This window comes from Lithobates pipiens, unplaced genomic scaffold, assembly GCF_037356315.1.
Source record: "Lithobates pipiens isolate NorthernLeopardFrog02 unplaced genomic scaffold, aLitPip1_a1.2 Scaffold_23, whole genome shotgun sequence".
NCBI lineage: Eukaryota > Metazoa > Chordata > Amphibia > Anura > Ranidae > Lithobates > Lithobates pipiens.
In genome coordinates this window covers 208,563,854-208,585,494 of record NW_027507785.1, presented here as the reverse complement: position 1 = coordinate 208,585,494, position 21,641 = coordinate 208,563,854, and the positions used below count along the sequence as shown (strand labels likewise).

The window sequence follows — 21,641 nt, the reverse complement described above, 5'->3', positions numbered from 1 at the left end:
CAGAATAAAGTGAAGGTTCTGGAGTGGCCATCTCAGTCTCCTGACCTTAATATCATTAAGCCACTCTGGGGAGATCTCAAATGTGCAGCTCATGCAAGACAGCCAAATAATTTACAGGAACTGGAGGAATGGGTAGCGTTACCATCCGAGAAGATGAAGAACCTCATCCACAAATACCACAAAAGACTTCAAGCTGTCATTGATGTTAAAGGGGGCAATACACGGTATTAAGAACTGGGGTATGTAAACTTTTCATCAGGGTCATTTGGGTAGTTTCTGTTGCCATTATAATTTAAAAGTAAACGCAGTTGATTGTTAATAAATGGCTTAAATGTTGCCAGGATATGTAAACGTATGAGCACAACTGTATATGGTAAGGTTGAATAAAGACACCAGTCCATCCAGTTCAACCTGTGTAGGTATGCATGTTCATAATCAGTTCCCGTATCCCTGTATACTGATAAAACTATCAATATCAGTGCTGACACCACCAATTGTGCAAGTGAATTCCACATCCTTACTGCCTTAACTGTGAAAAACCCCCTACGTAATTTAAAGTTAAACTGCTTCTTCTCCAGATCCATTGAGTGGCTTCTTGTCTTCTTATACTCCCTGAGACTGAATAGTTTTTTCCCTATTCCAGAATCGCCATTGTAGGTATTTGTATATTTCTATCATATCTCCACTCAAGCATCTCTTCTCCAGGGAGAATGTTTAATGCTTGTAGTCCTTCCTCCTGAGGTCCTCCAGCCCCCTTATTAACATTGTTGTCCTTCTCTGGACTCTGTCCTGAGGATTGGTGTCCAGAACTGGACAGAATACTCCAGATGTGGCCGAACCAGAGTTTTATAAACTGGCAGGATTACCTTTTTGTCTCCTGGAGTAAATGTATTTTTTTATACATGCTTGCTGCAGCTTGGCATTGCATGCTATTGCTGAGACTGTGATCTACTAGGACCCCAGGATCTTTTTCCATCCTGCATTCCCCCAGAGGTTCTCCCTCTAGAGAGCAATTCATATTTTTAGCCCCCAAGTGCACTACTTTACATTTTTCAACATTAAATCTCACATGTAGTTGCCCATCCCATTATTTTATTGAGATCCTCTTGTGAAGTTTCTATATCCTGCTGTGAAGTTATTTTTTTTTTTTCTGTTGTCAGCAAATACCAAGATTGAGCTATTTATGTCAACCTCTTTATCATTTATGAAAAAATTTAATAGAATTGGTCCCAGGACAGAGCCTTGGGGTACCTCACTTACTACTCAAGACCAGTCTGATTATTCACTATTTATCACCACCTCTGGACACCCCTGTGACCAGTTTTCTATCCATGTACAAACCCTATGGTCCATGTCTACAGACCTCAGTTTGTGAATAAAGCCCCATACACACTATCAGATTTTTTTTTTTCTTCAGATTTACCAAAACCATGTAGTGCAAGGGCCTGCCTGACTGCATACAAATTGAAACTTCTATGTTTTGACCTCATATTATATGGTTTTGGTAAATATGAAGGAAAAAATCTGCAGAAAATCTGATAGTGTGAATGGGGCTTTAGGTGTCTATGGGGGACTATATTGAATTCCTTTAAAAAAATTCAGATATACCACATTAGGAATTGTCCCGATGCTCTAGTCGAATGTAAGTTTGTCTCGAACATATGGGACGTTTGCACACCGATAAGCACCCCTTAATGCACTGCGATCTTGCAGTGCATTGACGGCTGCTGATTGGTCAAAGCATGCATCTGACCTGTATGCTTTGGCCAATCACAGTGTGATGCACTGTCAGAGACAGAATGTAAGAATGTAAGCTCTGCGAGCAGGGCCTTCCTGTACCTTTTGTATTGTACTGTAATTGTGTTGTCCCCCCCTATACATTGTAAAGTGCTGCGCAAATTGTTGGCGCTATATAAATCGTGTATAATAATATTAATATAATATATGGTTTAATAAACCATGCCTTCCCTATCATGATTTTAATGGGTTTTATGAAAATGATTAAACAAAAAGGATAAAACATAGGTGTATGTTCTTTTGCCTTTTTTGACAGAATTATGTTCTACCTACTTTTAAACATCCCACCATGCCTCCTCCTTTGTTTAAGAGTTATTATAGTTGGGCAATATACAATCATAGAGCTCTGGGTGAAACTCAGCTGCATGTATGACCTTATCCACAGATAGTATATAGCTTGTAATGCTTGAAAATATCTACCACTTCATAGAAAGCACTGTCCTGGGGTATAGGCAATCTAATCAGCACCTCCAAGTTTTCTAGGATTAGTCAGCAATTGGAGAGGAATATGGCAACACATAAGACAGTGCTGAATGGTGGGTTTGGCCAAATTGCACAGTGGAAGGGGCCTAATGGGGCGTGGGTAAATAAAACCTACATGCTTGGCACATTTGTGCCACAGTCCTTGTATATACAAAAAGTATGCTTTAATCACTGATCCACAAGCGAGTGTCTAACAGGCATGTACAAACCTCAGCATAAGTCTTCTCCTTGGCTGTATTATGTGACACTGCACGTCAAAGCCAAGAAGGAGCTTAGGGGGGAGCCTTCCTTGCCTATGAACTTCCATGGTATCTGATGTTTTGAGAGGTGGAGCAAGCTGGCAGCAGCAGTGCAAGTGGTACTGCAGTGTGAAAACCTGTGAAAAATTCAGGCACTTACAACATCAGAATTTGGGGGACCAAACAAGAGATGCAAGGCTAGCAATGCCTATGATGTCCACCTAACGCACTGCAACTACTTACCATACGTATATGGGTTTAAAAGGCTTTTAAAGAGAATTGTAAGGCCTTGTACACACGATCGGAGATTCTGACGGAATGTGTCCGATCGGAGCGTTTTGTCGGATATTCCGACTGTGTGTGGTCTGCATCGGACTGTTTCCATCAGAATATCCGTCGGACCAAATTTTCCAACTTGCCGGAAATATTTTCCAACAAAATTCTCCGATCGGACATACTCCGATCATGTGTAGAGAATTCCGATCGGTCAAAGTGCCACGCATGCTCAGATCAAATTCCTACATCAAAGCTATTGGCTACTAGCCTGAACATAGTCCCATCGTAACGAAATAACGTCATCACGTTCTGAACGATCGGACATTCCGACAACTTCGTCCGACCGTGTGTATACAACTGGTTCGGACAAAATCCATCGGACAAAATCCGACGGATTTGGTTGTCGGAATCTCCGACTGTGTGTACAAGGGCTAATAGAGTTTGGAAAGCATTGGTATATAAAACATCATCTGAACCCTGCTGGCAATAGCTTTAAGGTAAAGGCCTCATATGTTTGCCGCCATGTACACCTGCTACTTTCCCCACAGTGATAAAAACAGGAGAATGTTTTTGTGAAGCGTTCTTACAGCTTAATAAATGCTCATTAAATGCCTATGCCTGACAATAATTTAAACTAGCCAATAATATAAAAATATAATATTAATAGAAGTTCAATACCAGGGGGAAAGAATGGCAGCAACATATCTAATGCATGAACTCCCAGACACTCCATTATATAAGTGCATCCTTGTACCTAAAATGTAGAGTGTATGATTTATTGGTACACAAAACATCTATATTAAGTAAGCATATTTAAGATAACAGCACTTTCAAACATTAGATAATTTTATGTAACAGTGAGAAATTTTTGTATGCACTCACCTGCCACATTGGGGAATGTATTGACGTGTTCACTCTACGTCAGGATTTGAAGATAACGCCAGTATTTAAAGTGGAAAAAAAAGAAGCCTAGCTACCGTAGAGTCCAAGATGAAGCTTCTACTGCTTTTTGTATTTGTGGGGCTTAGCTGCGCCCAGTACAATACAAATTTTAGATCTGGCAGGACTTCTATGGTCCACTTGTTTGAATGGCGCTGGGTAGATATTGCTGCAGAATGTGAGAGATACTTGGCTCCCAACGGATTTGGTGGTATACAGGTAAGTGCATACTGATTGGCTTCTATGGCTTGTCCTTGTTCGAATGAGCATATGCTTGTGCAGGAGTAGTGTGTATAGCAAGATTTTCAAAGCTTATGTAGAGCTTTTAGAAATCTTCAAGCAGCTTTGTTCAAGCCTATAAAGCAGTGGTGGACAGTTAGTGACAGAAAGTGGTCTATAGTAATTCTAGCATAGTTACTACTCTCAACTTTATCTTCTATGTGTGCTTTTATGTTCTGCTATGTATACTATGCTTTTACCAATATAATAAGTATGTTTATTTTAAACCTAATGTGTGTCTATTTACTGGTAATAATTCAGAGCCAGGATGAAGGTATTTTCCAATTGTGTCCTTATACATGTTTGCAGTCATTTGCATTCAGCCAGGTGTGTCAGAGGGGTTAAGGTTGCTTTTGGCGTCGAAACGCAACTGAGAACCCATATTTACTAATTAGCTCCTTTGGGAGTGGCACTACATATACATATGTGATGTCATAAATTATACCGTTCCTATCATGATTTTAATGGATTTTATAAACATTATTAAACAAAAAGGATAAAACATAGGTCTATGTTCTTTTGCCTTTTTTGACAGAGGCTCCCAATTATGCACTACCTACTTGCAAACATCCTACCATGTCTCCTTCTTTTTGTAAGAGTTATTATAGCTAGGCAATGTACAATTATAGAGCTCTGGGTGCGACTCAGCTGCATGTATGATCTTACCCACAGTGAGTATATAGCTTGTAATGCTGGAAAATTTCCACCACTTCATAGAAAGCACTGTCCTGGGGTATAGAAAGTCTAATCAGCACCTCTAAGGGGTATTTCTAGGATTGGAGAGACCTGGGGCATTCTTGGACAGCAAGAGGAGAGGAATATGGCCACACATAAGATGATGCTGAATAGTGGGTTTGGCCAAATTGCATTAACAGTGGGAGGGGTCTCTAATGGGGCATGAGTAAATAAAATCTGTATGCTTGGCACACATATGCCACAGTCCTTGTACATACACAAGTATACTTTAATCACTGTTCCTTCACTGGCACATGCTCTCTGAAGGAACAGCATACCTGTGCCATACCTTCAGACCACTGTGCTGTGGCCATGACCCCCATGCATGTGAATGGGAGTGATGCCGTTGTGGCTAAGATATTGCTGCAGAATGTGAGAGATACTTGGCTCCCAATGGATTTGGTGGTGTACAGGTAAGTGCATCCTAATCGGGTTTTATGGCTAAGTCCTTTTCCAAATGAGCATACACTTGTGCATGAGTAGTGCGTACAGCAAGTTTTTACAAAAATGATGTCGAGCTTTCAGTTGTCTTTAAGCCTATAAAGCAGGGGTGGATAATTCATTTTTCCAGGGGGGCAAACCAAAGTTTAGTGTATAGTAAAAAAAATCTTTTGACTGAACCAGCAGCCTTAGGTGAACAACACTGGACAAGGAAGGCCCATAAGTACGTAAACATATAGAAAACAAACACCTGTCTCTAGGTATAATAGGAACAACTGAAATATGAATTAGTCTGCACACTCATGATTATTAGAAGCAGTAGTGAAGAAATGTCCTCTGCTGGTCACAATGTAGGTGTAGGGAAGGGTGGTAAAAGCAGTGAGGGAGCTGTCAGGCACAGGAGTTAATTAGCTGATATGCCATTCTGAGTGCTAAAGTGTGACTGGCAGGCTTAAGGAGATAACTGACAGGGTTGCAAGCACTGTGACTGGAAGTAGAGAGTCAGAGATCGGTACCGTTGGGGTCTCTACAGATACTGGAGTGAAGGACAGGTGCTTGGCTCCTGTGGTTTGCAGCATGCAGGCACTAACACAGGAAGAACTTGGCTGGGTAGCAGAGCGGCAGAAGAGCCTCAATATGTCTCCTAGGCACCATTCTCCCTCCAGAATAGAGTTATACCAGTCAGTTCCTCAGGCTCTCTCCTTCCAGTTCTTACAGCTCTACATGGATATCTGTCAGCATGCCTCTCTGAGACAGCTTCATCACCGAGGCTCAGGAATGCATGATTGTCTAAATGGAATTTAGAAATAAATGCAAACACGCACATGTATTGTTTGTTTATTAGTAAAACTCTAAAACCATCACATTTACTGACTGTAATTACTTTTTTTTACCGCAGGTCTCCCCACCAAATGAGAATATCATTGTTAACAATCCCTGGAGACCCTGGTATGAGAGATACCAGCCAGTCAGCTACAAACTCTGCTCCAGATCTGGTAGTGAGGCCCAGTTCAGAGACATGGTGACCAGATGTAACAATGTTGGGGTATGACTCTTATCATTTCCTTCTATTAATTATACACACATTTTATGCTGTGTGCCATGTTTTTAATGTATGAATGCCAGTATAGTAATAGATATTTACATACATGCATAGCTTTCCATGACTTGCCTACCAAGTGTATTTCTTTTCTTAAGAACTCTTTTTGATCCCTCCTTCTTCAAAGTTTGTTTTAGTGGACAGCAAAATACTTAGTGGACCACAGCCCATGTCCCTGTTTGAAGGAAAAACATCCTTCCTAACCCCGTGCTGGTACACAGCTCTCTAAGGCTCCATTTACACTTACCCGATTTCTAAGTTGCACAATTTCCAGTGTGACTTTAGAGCGCAACTTTAATGCGACTTTGAGTGCAACTTTAATCCAACTTTACACTCGCTGGCACTAAGTCGCATCAAAAGTGCCATCAAAGTAATGCAGGCACCTTTTCTAAGTGGCACCCATTTGAATGGATGCTATTGGATACATTGAGCTGCACCACCTCCTTACATGAGGCCTTTTGCTGAATATGTTTACAGAAATAAATAATATAAAATCAGCATATCTACGCCTTTCATTAGACTACTGAAACATGACAATGTAAACAATGCCAGCATTACTTGCTATAATGGACAGTGTTGGGGTAATGCTCTTTGTTGGAGAAAATATTGGTAAAGCTATTCAATCATGGAAGGATCACCCCTTCTGCTCTGGAAGCGTAATTATTGTTTAGCTGTGTTTAGCTCTGAACAGAAAAAAATCTCAAATAGGTTAACTGCTTGCCGATTAGCTGCCATCATTATACTGCGGCAGGTTGACTTGTCCCTGCAAATCGCTGAAGGTGTATGTCAGCTCATGAACTCAATTTTTTTGGGCACGCGCGCTCCCATTGGCCAGCAGGGGAGCCAATCAGCTGGTCCAGCGGACTTGATGTCTGCTGACCACCCACAAACCTTTGCCGCAGTGACAGAATGGGGATCTGCCTATGTAAACAGGAAGAAGGATCTGTGTGTTTCCCCAGTCACACAGTCCCCCCATACAGTTAGAAAACACAAACAGGGAATATATTTAACCCCTTCCCTGCCAGTGTCATTAGTACAACAACAGTGCATATTTTTAGCACTGATTACTGTAATAATGTCACTGGTTCCCAAAAAAGTGTTAAAAATTTCATTTTGGTGTTCGATCCGTCTGCCGCAATGTCGCAGTCCCGTTAAAAATCACTGATCGCTGCCATTACTAGTAAAAAACAAAACAAAAAGTGCCATAAATCTATCCCCTATTTTGTAGACACGATATTTTGTGCAAACAAATCAATATACGCTTCTTGAGATTTTTTTTTACCAAAAATATGTAGCAGAATATATATATATCGGTCTAAACTGATGAATAAATTCATTTTTTTACATTTTTGTTTTTGTAAATGTCACAAATTTTTTTTTTGTTTATAGCGCAAAAAATAAAAACCGCAGAGGTGATCAAATACCACCAAAAGAAAGCTCTATTTGTGGGGAAAAAAAAGACATACATTTTGTGTGGGTACAGCGCAGCAACGACTGTACAATTGTCAGTTAAAGCGACATTGTGCCATATTGCAAAAAATGGCCTGGTCAGGAAATGAGTAAATCCTTCTGGGGCTGAGGTGATTAAACTATGTGGCTGCTTCTGTGGTACAGCATTGGGATGACTATCATCTTTTTTTCCCCCTACAAATGCAAAGGTGGACCCTGTTTGTTCCATTAGGAACAAATAGTATAAAAGATACTTACATAGCTTCTAAATGTCCCTGATTTGGAGGAACTGTCCCACTTTTGGAACAAAGTCTCTCTATCCCTCTTTCCTCCACGGTTGTCCCTCTTTTTGATCTGATGTATACAGCCCCCCAAAAAATATAAAAAAAAATGTAAAAAAATTCTAAAAAACTAAAAAGTGTAAAAAAAAAAAAAAAAAAAATAGAAAACTACTGACACTACTCTCTCCTGCCCTACCAACACTGTCCACTGCCCCAACCCCCCCCCCCCCAAAAAAAAAGCATTGTGAAAAAAAAATTAAGAAACAAAATAAATTGTAAAAAATCAATTATTAAAAATAAAAAAAACTACTGACACCGTCCACTGCCACATACCACCCACCCCCGTCCCCAGAAGCACTGTGGAAAAATGTTAAAAAGGTGATTTAAAAAATATTTTGCCACAGAGGTGGGGTGTGGGGGTTGCTGGCATGAAGCACCACCTCCCTGAAATGAGTTCTTGCAGGTTGGAATGTCTGCATACTGCTCTTAGCACATGTTCATAATGATGCCAAGCTTCAATGCTTTTGTGATATGTTATGTGATTACATAAAATTCAAACTCAAATGCATTAATAATGGCAGCAGGCTTAACAAGGAGATGCCATAGAAATGTTGAGACCTCGAACAGGACTGCAGCAAAACCAGAGATGGTCAAATGCTAGTTGAGCACCAGAGTCTCCTAACGCCCTTTTAAGATCTGATGTTAACTTTACCCACAAGTTGGCCCAACGTAGCTAAAATACAATAGCATTTGTACTTCAAATAAGTAAAGATAGTTTAGTATTATATAAAGATAGTCATATGCAATGTGACGTTCAACTTAAAGTAACTAATTAACTTAATAACTAAAGGCAACGCTTTTTTTTTTTTTCGTTTTGGATAGGTTAGAACGCCACAGTTTTTATTGCTGTTTGTGCCCCCATTAGGGAGATTTGCCCTCTCTATTTTTCCTGTTTTTGAGCTGTCCCTAGAAAAGTAATAGAGAGACAATCTTCCAATGGGGACACTAGTTCTGGTGACCTGGGAGTCTCCAAGGAGTTTTCTTAATTTGCATGGATTTCCTCTCACTTCCTGTTTAGCTATGGGACAGGATGTGAAGGGAAATCTCTGAAAAGGGGACCCAGTTGGCAAAAAATACTCTGACAGGAGTTTTTTTTCCGAAATTAAAAAAGTTTTGCATATAGTTCTGCTTTAATTAATAAGAGATAATCTTATATAAGACAGAATATTACAAGTGTGGCATATTCCTCTTTATTCAAATAAAGCGTTCATATTTAATATTGAAAAATACAGATTAAAAAAAAAACAAGATGAATCAGGATACTAACTGGACATGTAATACATTTTAGGTTTATATCTATGTTGATGCCATCATTAACCACATGTGTGGATCAGCTGGTGGTGCGGGAACACATTCAACTTGTGGAAGCTATTTCAATACTGGAACCAAAGAATTCTCTGGAGTACCTTATTCTTCTTTGGATTTCAATGACAACAAGTGTTATACAAGTAATGGAGAAATCCAGAACTACGGAGATGTTAATCAGGTACAATATTGTGTTGTGTTTTCCCTGATATTGTAAAGCAGGGGTGTCAAACTCAATTTCATCGTGAGCCGCATCAGCATTATGATTGTCCTCAAAAGGGCCGGTTGTATCTGTAAGATTAGATGTCCAGCACATCCCCTCCCTTTGCATTAGATATCAAGAGCCACCTCACCATCAGAAGTTGAGTCCCCTACTCTCCCTAACATCACAGTGCACCCCCTTTCCCTATGCTGCTGCTGGGAAGAAGCTGGATGCATTGCTTGAAAGCAGAATGTAGGGGTCTGGAGCAGGACCAGAGCAGGGCTGGAGCCCTCCTGCAGTGACAGGAGAGGTGCGAGGGCCACATGAAATGGCCTGGAGGGCTGGATTTGGCCCGCGTGCCTTGTGTTTGACATCTGTGTTGTAAAGGCTATAAACTGGATTATTTTGTTATTTAAACACCTTTACACACCTTGAAATCTTTTCAATTAGCATTTTTTTGCATTAGAAAAAGTGAATGGTATTCTGTAGAAGGATGGCTTAGCAGTTGTCGTAGATTCCAACAATTTGTTGCTTGGTAAGAAAACAATCCACTCTTAGCAGCATTTTGAACTGACTACAATTTAGCTTAGGATGCTCAAGTCACAGCAGTGATTTGTAGTATACAAATGTGTTTTTTTTTTTATCCAGAACCAGCAGCAACCTGGTAGGCATCTGCAAAACATTTTAGAAATGGATTAAGGAGATTTGTAAAAGCTCCAGAAAATCTAACCACAAAATCTGTTATATGACTGCACCCCATAGAGAGAAGATATGTGTTGCTCTAGATATGCCTTATTCATACAATAATTTAACCAATCCTTGTATCACAGCTCATATACCATGACACGTTTTATTTACATAGACATTTATAATGTTTTTTTGCAGACTTGATAACATATGTATATATATTGTGATATGTTGGGGGCCCGGATGAACAGCTACCTGTATTGGTAAAAACAAAACAGTGTTTCATTTTCCAAAAGGCAACCAAAGCCAGCTTTCACAAACAAAACAAAACTTTGGCTCACTCCCAGCATACAATTGTTCCCCAGCAGGGTGCAGAGTCCCTGGCTACTCCAGGGTTTTAGAAAGGTGCTCAGAAAGCATATTAGCCAATCAGCATCCCTCTGACAACTTTGTCCTGTTCCACACCGTACCTCATGGAAACCCGCTGACGGCTTCCTGCCCTTTTCAGCTCGCTAGCACAGGCTTGTTAACTCTTTAAGGGCTACAGTACCTGTAGTCAGGGTTGGGAGCTCCTTTCAATCCAAAATCTCTCCAAGCCTCCAAATAAGGATTTAACAATCCTGGGGAAACTGCAAGTCAGTCTTCCCTTTATGCCAGATTACCCTGGAACCCCCCACCCTGAATAGATGAGAATCCCTGAGTACTTCATCCTGTAATATGTCACCCTTTTAAAGGACCACAACCCAAACAAATTAGACACATACATCTTAGCCAAGACCCATCCCTGGCACTGCTACTATATAAATATATATATACATACATGCAAACATATATATTTATTATTTTTGGTACAGATTTGAAGACTTTTTTTTAACTTCACATGTATACCACTTCAACAGGTGAGGAACTGCAGACTTGTGGGCCTCTTGGACTTGGCACTGGAGAAGGATTATGTCCGAGGAAAAATTGCTGCCTTCCTAAATAACCTTATCAGCATTGGTGTAGCTGGCTTCAGACTGGATGCTGCCAAACACATGTGGCCTGGAGACATTTCTAACATTGTGGGCAGATTGAACAACCTGAACACTCAGTGGTTCCCAAGTGGCACCCGTCCTTTAATCTTCCAGGAGGTATGAATTTGTCTGTTATTTAACAATCTAATGATATTTGTCTCTTTGGGTAATGATTTAGGCGTTTAACACATTGTGAATAGTTTGCACAGGTAGATATATGAGAGAGCTGATGTTTGTGTATAAATTATGATTTTCTCAGGATTCAAAGAGAACAAAGTGCTAAAATTGTTTAAGAGACCATTAACACATGTAATTGTTAATTACTCAGAGCAAGCAATCTAACTGGCTGGCACTGGCTTAGGCCGCGTACACACGGGCGGACTGTTCGTCCAACTTTGTCCGCTGAACAGTGTTTCAGCGGACAGTCCGCTCGTGTGTGGGCTTCAGCGGACAGTTTCAGCGGACAGTTTGACGAACAAAGTTTTTCGGAATTTCCGTAAGACTGTCCGCTGAAACTTGGTTTGAGCGAACAGTCCGCTCGTGTGTAGGCTTGTTCGGCAAACTAAGTCTCGCGCATGCTCAGAAAGAATTTACACGGCGAAGGTTGCATTGCAGTGTATCGGAAGCCGAATTTCTCGTCCCGTCGTACGTGCCGTTCACGTCATCGCGCAAGTTTTCAGCGGACTGTTCGTTCGTCGTGTGTGGTCAAGTCCGCTCATGCAAATTTTGAACGGACTGTTTGTCAAACTGTTTGACGAACCTAGTTGGGTGGACAGTCCGCCCGTGTGTACGCGGCCTTAGGCTCTTTTTTTTGAACGATTGAGCAATTTTTTGGACAGCGCTGTTTTCCAAGGATTTTTTAATCTATAGCAACTGAATTCAGCAAGTAAACAAGGCAACTAACAAGGATGTTATTTATTATTATCATTTAACAAATATGTCTGCCAATTTCACAAATAACACATAAAAAAAGAGCTTATATTTGGGGGGTCTTTTTTTAAATAAAACATATGTTGGCTATATGACAGATACATTTGTGCAAGCTGAACAAAATGTTCCCTTACTTTTTCTAATAGACTCATTCCTGTACAGGGATATGCAATTAGCGGACCTCCAGCTGTTGCAAAACTACAAGTCCCATCATGCCTCTGCCTCTGGGTGTCATGCTTGTGGCTGTCAGAGTGTTGCTAGGCCTCATGGGACTTGTAGTTCTGCAACAGCTGGAGGTCCGCTAATTGTATATCCCTGCGTGTATCATCAACTCTATCTAGTAGCCATATTTTCTCATTGAGGGATTTCAGAAAACTATATTGCAATTTGGTTATTAGTGGAAGCTGATGACACAGGAATGAATCAATTAGAAAACATACAGTGAAGTTTCATTCAGATTGCACAAAGGTTTTCGACATTCGTGCAGCGAATGTTCTATAAATATTCACTTGTTAATTTTTGTCAGACACATATTGTCAAATTTTGAATATTTTAATTCTTCATTTAAATAGCGTGGGAAATAAATTCTAGAAGAATAAAAAATATCCTTACATTAAAGTGTACGTTACCTTTAAACATTTCTTCACATCTTCAAGTGTTTGTCTATACAGTATATGTATTTTTCATAGTAGTCTATTGTTTTATTTATTATATTCAAAAGAAATACCTGGTTGATTCCGACAGTCCCCTTTCTTCCTTTTTGCAAACTGACCATGAAAAGCACAGAAGCAGATCCATGCTTGCATGACCAGTTTGGATCTCAGGGCTTGCTTTTGTGAAGTACAGGATGCAAAACCAACAAACAGCATGCCTGTATCTTCCATGGTCTGATTAGCTTGCCATGCCCCTGCCAATCACAGCCTGTTTTCTGTAATGCAGTGCCACTCTTATGTAGCGCAGTGAACTTTGAGTGACATAGCGAACTGCCCACAAGATTTCAAAAATAACCTGCCCCTGGATAGCTGGAAAAGGACAAGAAGGAATGCAGTGAAGTCACATAACCACACATTGAAAGCTGAAAAACATTAAAAAAAGTGCCAAGTAGTATTCAAAACTTTACAGTGCTGTAAAAGTGTACAGTGCTCCAAATCAGCAAGCTATAGGAAACAATTATCAAGTCCGCCACTGATAACAATATTGTACAAAGTGCTCCTCAATACTTCCACTCTGTGCTTTTCCAGTTCTGTCTTCCCAATGTGCTGCACACAACCCACGTCTGTGAGCACCTAATTAGTGAGAACTCACCAGATGTTGGGACGCCTTATTTTAAAAGTGGATCAGAATGCGCTCTATGATTTGATTAAGGCAATTTCTTTCACGCACTGTTTTTTCAGCTGGATCCCATCTGTATTACCTCCCAACATATAGACCAAACAAAGGGCGAACAAGAGGGGCATCATAGTATATTTATTTATTTTTACAATATAAATGTAATTTGCTCACATGTCAAGGTGCCTGTCCCGGCAATGGTAAACAGAGCTCAGTCGTGTGTGGCGGACGCAGTGTCAGACCTCGGCCACCTTCACCTACTTGTGACAAATGGCTGGTCAAACTTATACCGTGTTGTCACTGATACGCCACAATAACACTCTCAGCCTCACCCTTCACAAAGAAGTTCCAGCTCACGGGACCACACTCTAAGTGCCAGCAATCTGAGAGCAATCGACGCTAGGTTTCCTTAACTACGCAGTTAACCCTTTATACCCCAAATAAATGACTGCCACCTGATATTTTTATCTTAAAATATCAAATGTTCATGCTAACAATTATTACTTATAATAAATGCCTGTAATATCCAAAGAAAATGCAAACTCCAGTCAATAAAAAAAATAAGATGGATCAGTGGATCTCATGGATCTTGGCTGATGTTTCTTCTTTGATGGTAGAAAGAGAGCTCCAGACTAATGAGGCAGCCCCTTTTTTCTGGTCCCCAAGGAAGGTGTTGACAGAAATGATCTGACCAATGAGAAGGTCTGAGGAGTGACTGATGGGATGTGACAGTCTTTTTGGTCATTCAGCTATCCCACCCTCCAATACAGTTTCCTACATATATTAATATCTTGTAATACCCACATTTTGCATTGTGGTAACTTGTACAATATTGTTCAGTATGAAATTACAGTATGAGTACAAATATGATGGGTATGGGACGGCTGTTGGTACCTCCTAGGACAGTGGTGCTTGGGCTTAAGATGCTGCTAATTAATTGATACAGATAACTATGTCCTTATTTTGGCAGTCATTTTCTTAACCCAGGAGTTATGAAATATACTGAAGTTTTGATACTCCAGGAAGAGATAAACAGAAATGTGTATTCGCCAACTACTCCAGCTATACTATTTATGACAGGTGTTTTAATCATCTAAAAGGATGTCTGCTTGCTTTCCTAATTACCTAAACTAAAGCCTGGTACAATCTATTAGTTTTTTCCGTTCCAGGCAGTGGATTCAACAAAAAAGAAACTGTAGGCTCTGGTCGAGGCCACTATATTAACTATGCAAAGTTAGTAGGGCGATAACCCCCGCTTAGCTATTGTGTTCTGATAGGGGGATAGCCCCCACCAAAACACTCCGATCAGCGCTCTCCACCATTGGCAGAGAGCGATGATTGGGAGCCAGTTTTCCAGCATGCACATCCAACAGAAGCCGGCTTATGTCGGACAGACTGACACAGGTCGAATGCAGGCTGTCTGTACCTGGCTTTGGACTGAAGGTTTATGATGGCTATTAGAGTATGACTGAGATGTGTATTGTGTTAATTTCTGTCAAGAGGGTTTATGAGAGTTAACACAAAGGGTCTGTTTGCCATGCTTTGTTTTGATGTTGGTTAATTTGCTTAAGAGGTTCTGTTGTGTCTATCAACATGCTAAAGAGTTTATAATTATAGGAGATGCACACCCTGGGATTATGGAAAGGGAATTACTGCTGTTATGTGTCCCTATTATACAACATGTCATGGCTGACTTAGGCATTCCGAATAACATGGCTGTGCTGGGCCATCTCACACAGCTTTTTGTGGTGCACAATATCATCACAGTGTATACTAGCCGATGTCCTATCATATTGTGTCCCCCATCGGATAGTGTCCGCTGTGTACTACGCATGCGCCGTGAGTCCAGGTTCTAGCCCCACCATCCAAGTGGACATAGAGTTAGAATATAAAAGAGCCGAGCGTAAGGAGGCCATGCCCGAAGCGTGGCGAGCGAAGCGAGCCCACGAGGGGCCCTCTAATATCGGCAGCCCTATGTCCACTTGGATGGTGGGGCTACCACCTACACTCATGGCGCAGGCGCCGTTCATCTTCGGAGATTTTCCGAAGATCCTTCTGCTCCGTACTGCACAAGTGCTGCGCCTGCGCAGTACGGGGTGGACAGTATCCAATGGCTGGACTGAATATGCCAGGACACCGGCTCCCCCCGCTTTGATGCAAACTCAGCTCTTGTGCAGGATAGTCTTACCCTAATGTTAATTTTCAAAAGACATCTTCAAGGGACGGATAATCTCTTACATAATTTACAGTGTAATTTAGTTCAGCTTGCATGAATACTTCTGACATTCACGCAACAAATGTTGTTAAATAAATCCTTAAGCATAGATTTTCTTACAGACGTGCCTGAACAATGAAAACACATGTAAAGGGAAAAAAAAAACCATATGCAGTACATCAATGCAAAACTTGGACATTGATTATAAGCATAGCGGTAGTTCAGTGGTTAGCACTTCTGACTAGCTGCACTACTCTGGTTTCCTCCCATTCTCCAAGGATATGCTGGCAGGTTCATTGGGTCCTCTAAATTGTCCCTAGTGTGTGTATATGTATGAATGTGAGCTATGGACCTTCGATTGTAAGATCCTTGAGGGCAGGGACTGATGTGAATGTACAATATGTATGTAAAATGCTTCATAATTTTCCGGTGCTATGTAAATAAATAAATCTTTATCCCGTTAAAGACCCTGCAAGTACAGAAAGAAAAAAAACAAAATACAAAACACGATGATCTGGCAGAAATGCAGGAGGCTCCTGTTCTGCTTCAGCAATCTAAGCACTGACAGTTTGATCTATATAACTGATTCAGTTGCGGTGAAATAGCTTAACTTACAGTCTAGTAGCTTGGCAAACAGTGACTCAATCCAAATGACATCCTGCAGATCATAGAAAGCTTTAATCAAAAACTGTGCAGATCGTCACAGAAGAACATCACTACATAGAGAATCCCCTAGCTACAGAGTGAGAAAAGGACAAAATTATTTAAAGGCAAGCAAAAATCAATGCATATGTAACATGATAGCTCCTAATTCCTGTTGTGAGCTGAGAACACACAGCATTTTCGAGGACTGAGTGGTGTCAGCTGTGTTACGTTTTCTTTTTCTAAGCTACACAGACCCACCTACTCCCTGATCTCTACAACATAAAGACTAATCATTCTGTGGCCCAACATAACAACTAGGAGGGCTCAATGGTCACTTTAACTGCTTTCTGTCCAGCACACGGCGATATACATTGGCACAATGGCACGGCTGCGCAAATGGGCGTACCTGTACGTTCCCTTTAAATCGTAGGCTACTGCTCCCCCCCCCCCCAAAATTGTTGCTCTTTTTTTGTTTATAGCGCAAAACATTAAAACCGCAGAGGTGATCAAATACCACCAAAAGAAAGCTCTATTTGTGGGGAAAAAGATGTCAATTTTGTTTGGGTGCAACGGCACACGACCATGCAATTGTCAGTTAAAGCGAAGCAGTGCCGTATCGCAAAAAATGCTCTGGTCAGGAAGGGGGTGAATCCTTCCGGGGCTGAAGTGGTTAAGATAACACAGGCACAAGTCACAGGAAAACTGAACAGATATAACTATATGGTTTGAGTGGTATCATTAATAGACTGAAATGTAGCATGTAAGAGAGTTTCATTGTTATGGTTCACATACACTTTAAGTCTAATGCCGCATACACACGACCGGACTTTTCGACATCAAAGGTCTGACGGAACGATTCCGGCAGACCATTCGATCGTGTGTGGGCTGCAGTGGACTTTTGATTTGCAAAAATCCAACAGACTTTAGAAATTAAACATGTTTCAAATTTTTCTGCCGGAACTCCGCCGGACCCAGTTCCTACCGAGAAATCCGCTCGTGTGTATGCTAGTCCGACGGACAAAAACCAACACGAGTGCAGCTATTGGCTACTGGCTATGAACTTCCTTATTCTAGTCCGATCGTACGCCATCACGTTTGAATCCTTCGGACTTTGGTGTGATTGTGTGTGGCCAAGTCCGTTCATTCGGAAAGTCCATTAGAACTCCGTCAGAACTCCTCTGAAAGTCCGTCGGACCTAGTCCCTCGAAGTCCGGTCGTGTGTACGCGGCATTACACTATCACCTATAAATAGAGTGTGACACTTCATTTAATATCTTTCATTTTCATTTTGACCTGACATGGCATGAATAATGAAACAACGTGATCATTGACGTGAATTATGTTTTTTGTGTTTCTGATAGGTTATTGATCTAGGTGGGGAAGCTATTTCAGCTAGTGAATACTATGGAAATGGCCGTGTGACTGAGTTCAAATATGGAGCCAAGCTTGGCACTGTGGTTCGCAAGTGGAACGGAGAAAAGTTGTCATACCTGAAGTGAGTACAAATGCATCTACTTGGGCTGCACAGCGGCCTAGTGGTTAGCACTTCTGCTTTGCAGCACTGAGGTCCACAGTTTAATTCCTGGCCAGGACATTATCTGCATGGAATTTACATGTTCTCACTGTGCTTGTGTGGGTTTCCTCTCACACTCCAAAGATATGCTTGTAGGTAATTGACTCATGTCTAAAATTGTGGCAAGTATGATATTCTTGCATTAAAAGGTTCTTTTGTGGTGAACATGAACTGTATAAAGGGTATTACCTGTCACTAATTTGCCCTATAGGAACTGGGGTGAAGGATGGGGTTTCATGCCTTCCAACAGAGCCCTGGTGTTTATTGACAACCATGATAACCAGAGAGGACACGGTGCTGGAGGTGCTTCCATCCTTACCTTCTGGGAATCTCGGTAAGGATTTACTGTAAACACAAATAAATAAAAAAAAGATTCATACATGTTTTCATAAGCACAAACCTGTTCTATTTCTAATTTTTACAGCCTGTACAAAATTGGAGTTGCCTTTATGTTGGCACACCCCTATGGTGTCACACGTGTCATGTCCAGTTATCGTTGGCCAAGAAACATTGTCAATGGAAGGGTAAAGAACATTTTCAAAAACTCAAATTCCTGTGATCCTTCTTTCCCTGCTTCAAATCATCCTATAATTTTATGTCATTAACTAAATGTTAAGCAGAAAATTGACTATAGACTACACCTGACTGGTTCTTTTTACTCTCCAGGATGTCAATGAGTGGGTTGGACCTCCAAGCAACTCTGATGGATCAACTAAGCCAGTTACTATTAATGCTGACTCAACCTGTGGCAATGATTGGATCTGTGAGCACAGATGGCGCCAGATTAAGTGAGTTAAAAGAGAAGTGTGGGATGTAAAAAAAAAACTAAAAAAAAAACATACATACACATCTAGATGGCTGCAGCATCAATTGGTCTGATGTGGCAGCTATTGTTAGCTATGCTGGTTCTATACCTAGAACTGAGTGATCAAAGACTGGTAGTTATCAGCTCTGTGCTCTTCCCTTCCAGCGCTCACTGAAGCACCAAGCTGTGGTGGGGATGAGAGCAGCTGGCTCAGACTGAGCTAGCTGTAGGTCAGGCATCTGGGCAGATCTGGATATTATTGATGGGATCCCTGCAGAGCCTGGACTGGCTCTGTGACATCAGCCAACAGCAGACTTCAGCCCACAGGAGTGCAGAACTAACGGCACTTCTGTGACCTAGACATGTGCAGAATGGAAAAATTTGTTTAGTTTCGGATAGATTTGTTATGTTACTAATCTCGTTTAGTTGATTTGTTTCAGAATTGTAATTTTGTTTAATTTTATTTCATTTAGTTTAATTTTGTTCATTCATTTTTTAATTCCAAATTTTTGAAACGATTCAAATTCGGATTGGGCAAAAAATTATTGACCATTTCGAATTCTGTGTGAAGAATAGCTGGTTGTTAAGGAGCGGGCCGGGGAAGCCAGTCGACACATTCTTAACCAATGACTTATCAGCTGTCAGCGGGCTTTCCTGCTGAGAGCTGAAATGTAAACAAAAGAATGCCAGCAATAGAAAAGTCAGAAAAAGAACAGCGTGTGCCCCCCCCCCCCCCCCAATCCATATCAGGCCCTTTGGGTCATGTGTGTATTTTAAGGGAAACCATGCCAAAATGTAAAAAAAAAAAACAGTGTGGGGGTCTCCACCAAAATTCAGACCAGACCCTTATACAAACATGCAACTTGGCAGACCAGGAACGGGGGGGGGGGGGGGCAAGCTCTGCTCCCCCCCCATCCCACTCCAAAGCACCTTGTTTAGCTGGAACCGGCTAAGATTCAAATCGTCTATGGCCAGCCTTAGCCCTGTGTACCCAGCATTACGTTAGTCAGAACTTTCAGCTACCAGATTATAGGTGTACATTAACATGCAAGTTGGAAAATAAATCCAGCATCTGACAGATTAATATGAGATGAAGTAAATTTCTATGTATAGTACCTTTTCTATTTTTTTCTTTTGCTTTTAGGAACATGGTAATCTTCCGTAACACAGTTGATGGGCAAGCATTTACTAACTGGTGGGACAATGGAGGAAATCAAATTGCTTTTGGCCGTGGCAATAGGGGATTCATTGTTTTTAATAATGAGAGCTGGTAAGTAATTCTAATATTAGTTACAAACAATGAGTAGCTTTGAAGACCCAGGAAAACAATTTAAACCTCTTTAGTGCCATCAAATATAGTTTTGAGAATCACTTTGGGAATACTAAAAGATAGGAATGATATGCAGGCACACAGCTGTGTGCCAACAAGCACCTGAAGCACGGTTAGTATTGTTATTCTGGTTCTGAGCTGGCAATGTTTCAACATTTTCATGTAGTGTGGGTGCTTTCCACTGAGTGTCTCACCCCACACACTTCTGTTGGCCCATCACTATTTTAGGCTGACTTACTGCAGATATGATTGGATTGAAATTTGGCCGGTTCAACAGGGACCGACTTTATCTTCAGAGCTCTGCCGTGCCCCTTACCATACTGTTTCTACTGAGGAAATGCTTTGGCTGCAATAGTGTGCCAATGGGCTTTAGTGCTGTTTCATTTCTCTTGAATGCCACTATTAGATAAACATAAACTACAGGTTCACATAGATCTATTGCAAGAAAACAGTCAAATAGCAGATATATTTACAGACACTTGTGACAATGATGCAAACAACTATGTCTGGCTTCAGATTTTATCATTATTTTCCATAATCTTAAGGTTACATTTTTTGGTGGACACTGGAGAGGTAAACTACCTAAATTTTATCTTGTATCTCTATGGAACCAGTTAGAGAAATCTCTACTCTTGAGTTCCTATATATGTATAAATGCCATAGCCCAGTGATGGCGAACCTTGGCACCCCAGATGTTTTGGAACTACATTTCCCATGATGCTCCACTACACTGCAGAGTGCATGAGCAGCATGGGAAATGTAGTTCCAAAACATCTGGGGTGCCAAGGTTTGCCATCACTGCCATAGCCAATAGGAGGCAACCCCATTTTACTTCTTGGAGTTTTACTTGAATTTAGATGGAAGTAATAAACTAACCGTTATGGAAATTCACCAAGGTGGGTGGTAGCTTGAAAATTTCCAAAGTGACTGAAAACAGAGCAAGAAACTATGACAATAAGATCGCAACAAGGAGATTAAACTAACCCAGTGGGTGACAATACCTGAGAGTTACCTATACCTTATATTATTTAATCATTGCCTTATTCTTGCAGGAACATGGATGCTACTCTGAACACTGGACTTCCTGCTGGCACATATTGTGATGTCATCTCTGGACAGAAAGAAGGCACTCGCTGTACTGGTGTACAGGTCTCCGTGAGCAGCACTGGCTCTGCCCGCTTCACCATCAGCAGCTCAGCTGCAGATCCATTTATTGCCATTCATGTGAATGCTAAGCTGTAATTGTTACCATTTAACCTAGCACCTATAAAGATATTCAGACAGTGACTAACGTCCTTGTCATTTTTTACTTGGGAAACATGATTTTCTGGTAAGGCAACAGAAAAAAACAAAAACAAAAATACTTGTATTCTGTTTTCAAAACCAAAATAAGTTTGGCTATAAATACATCTTAATTTCAAATATACAGTGAGAATACATGTTAAAATGTGTGTTGAAGCCCAAATTCTGGCCTGATAACCAGATTACATCAACATAATTTTTTTTGCCTTTTGTCAACTTTTTATTGT

At 40.9% G+C, this 21,641-nt stretch overlaps 1 protein-coding gene across 1 annotated transcript; it reads left to right on the top strand.

The window, feature by feature from the left end:
• Positions 1-3,757: 3,757 nt before the first annotated feature.
• LOC143928127 (pancreatic alpha-amylase-like) lies at positions 3,758-21,399 on the top strand. The gene is made up of 10 exons (XM_077452789.1): positions 3,758-3,953; positions 6,088-6,234; positions 9,367-9,564; positions 11,172-11,402; positions 17,766-17,899; positions 18,189-18,311; positions 18,402-18,501; positions 18,644-18,765; positions 19,927-20,052; positions 21,165-21,399. Exons 1-10 carry the CDS (start codon positions 3,786-3,788, stop codon positions 21,352-21,354), a joined length of 1,539 nt encoding a protein of 512 aa, XP_077308915.1. The 5' UTR covers positions 3,758-3,785; the 3' UTR covers positions 21,355-21,399.
• The last annotated feature ends 242 nt before the right edge of the window (positions 21,400-21,641 follow it).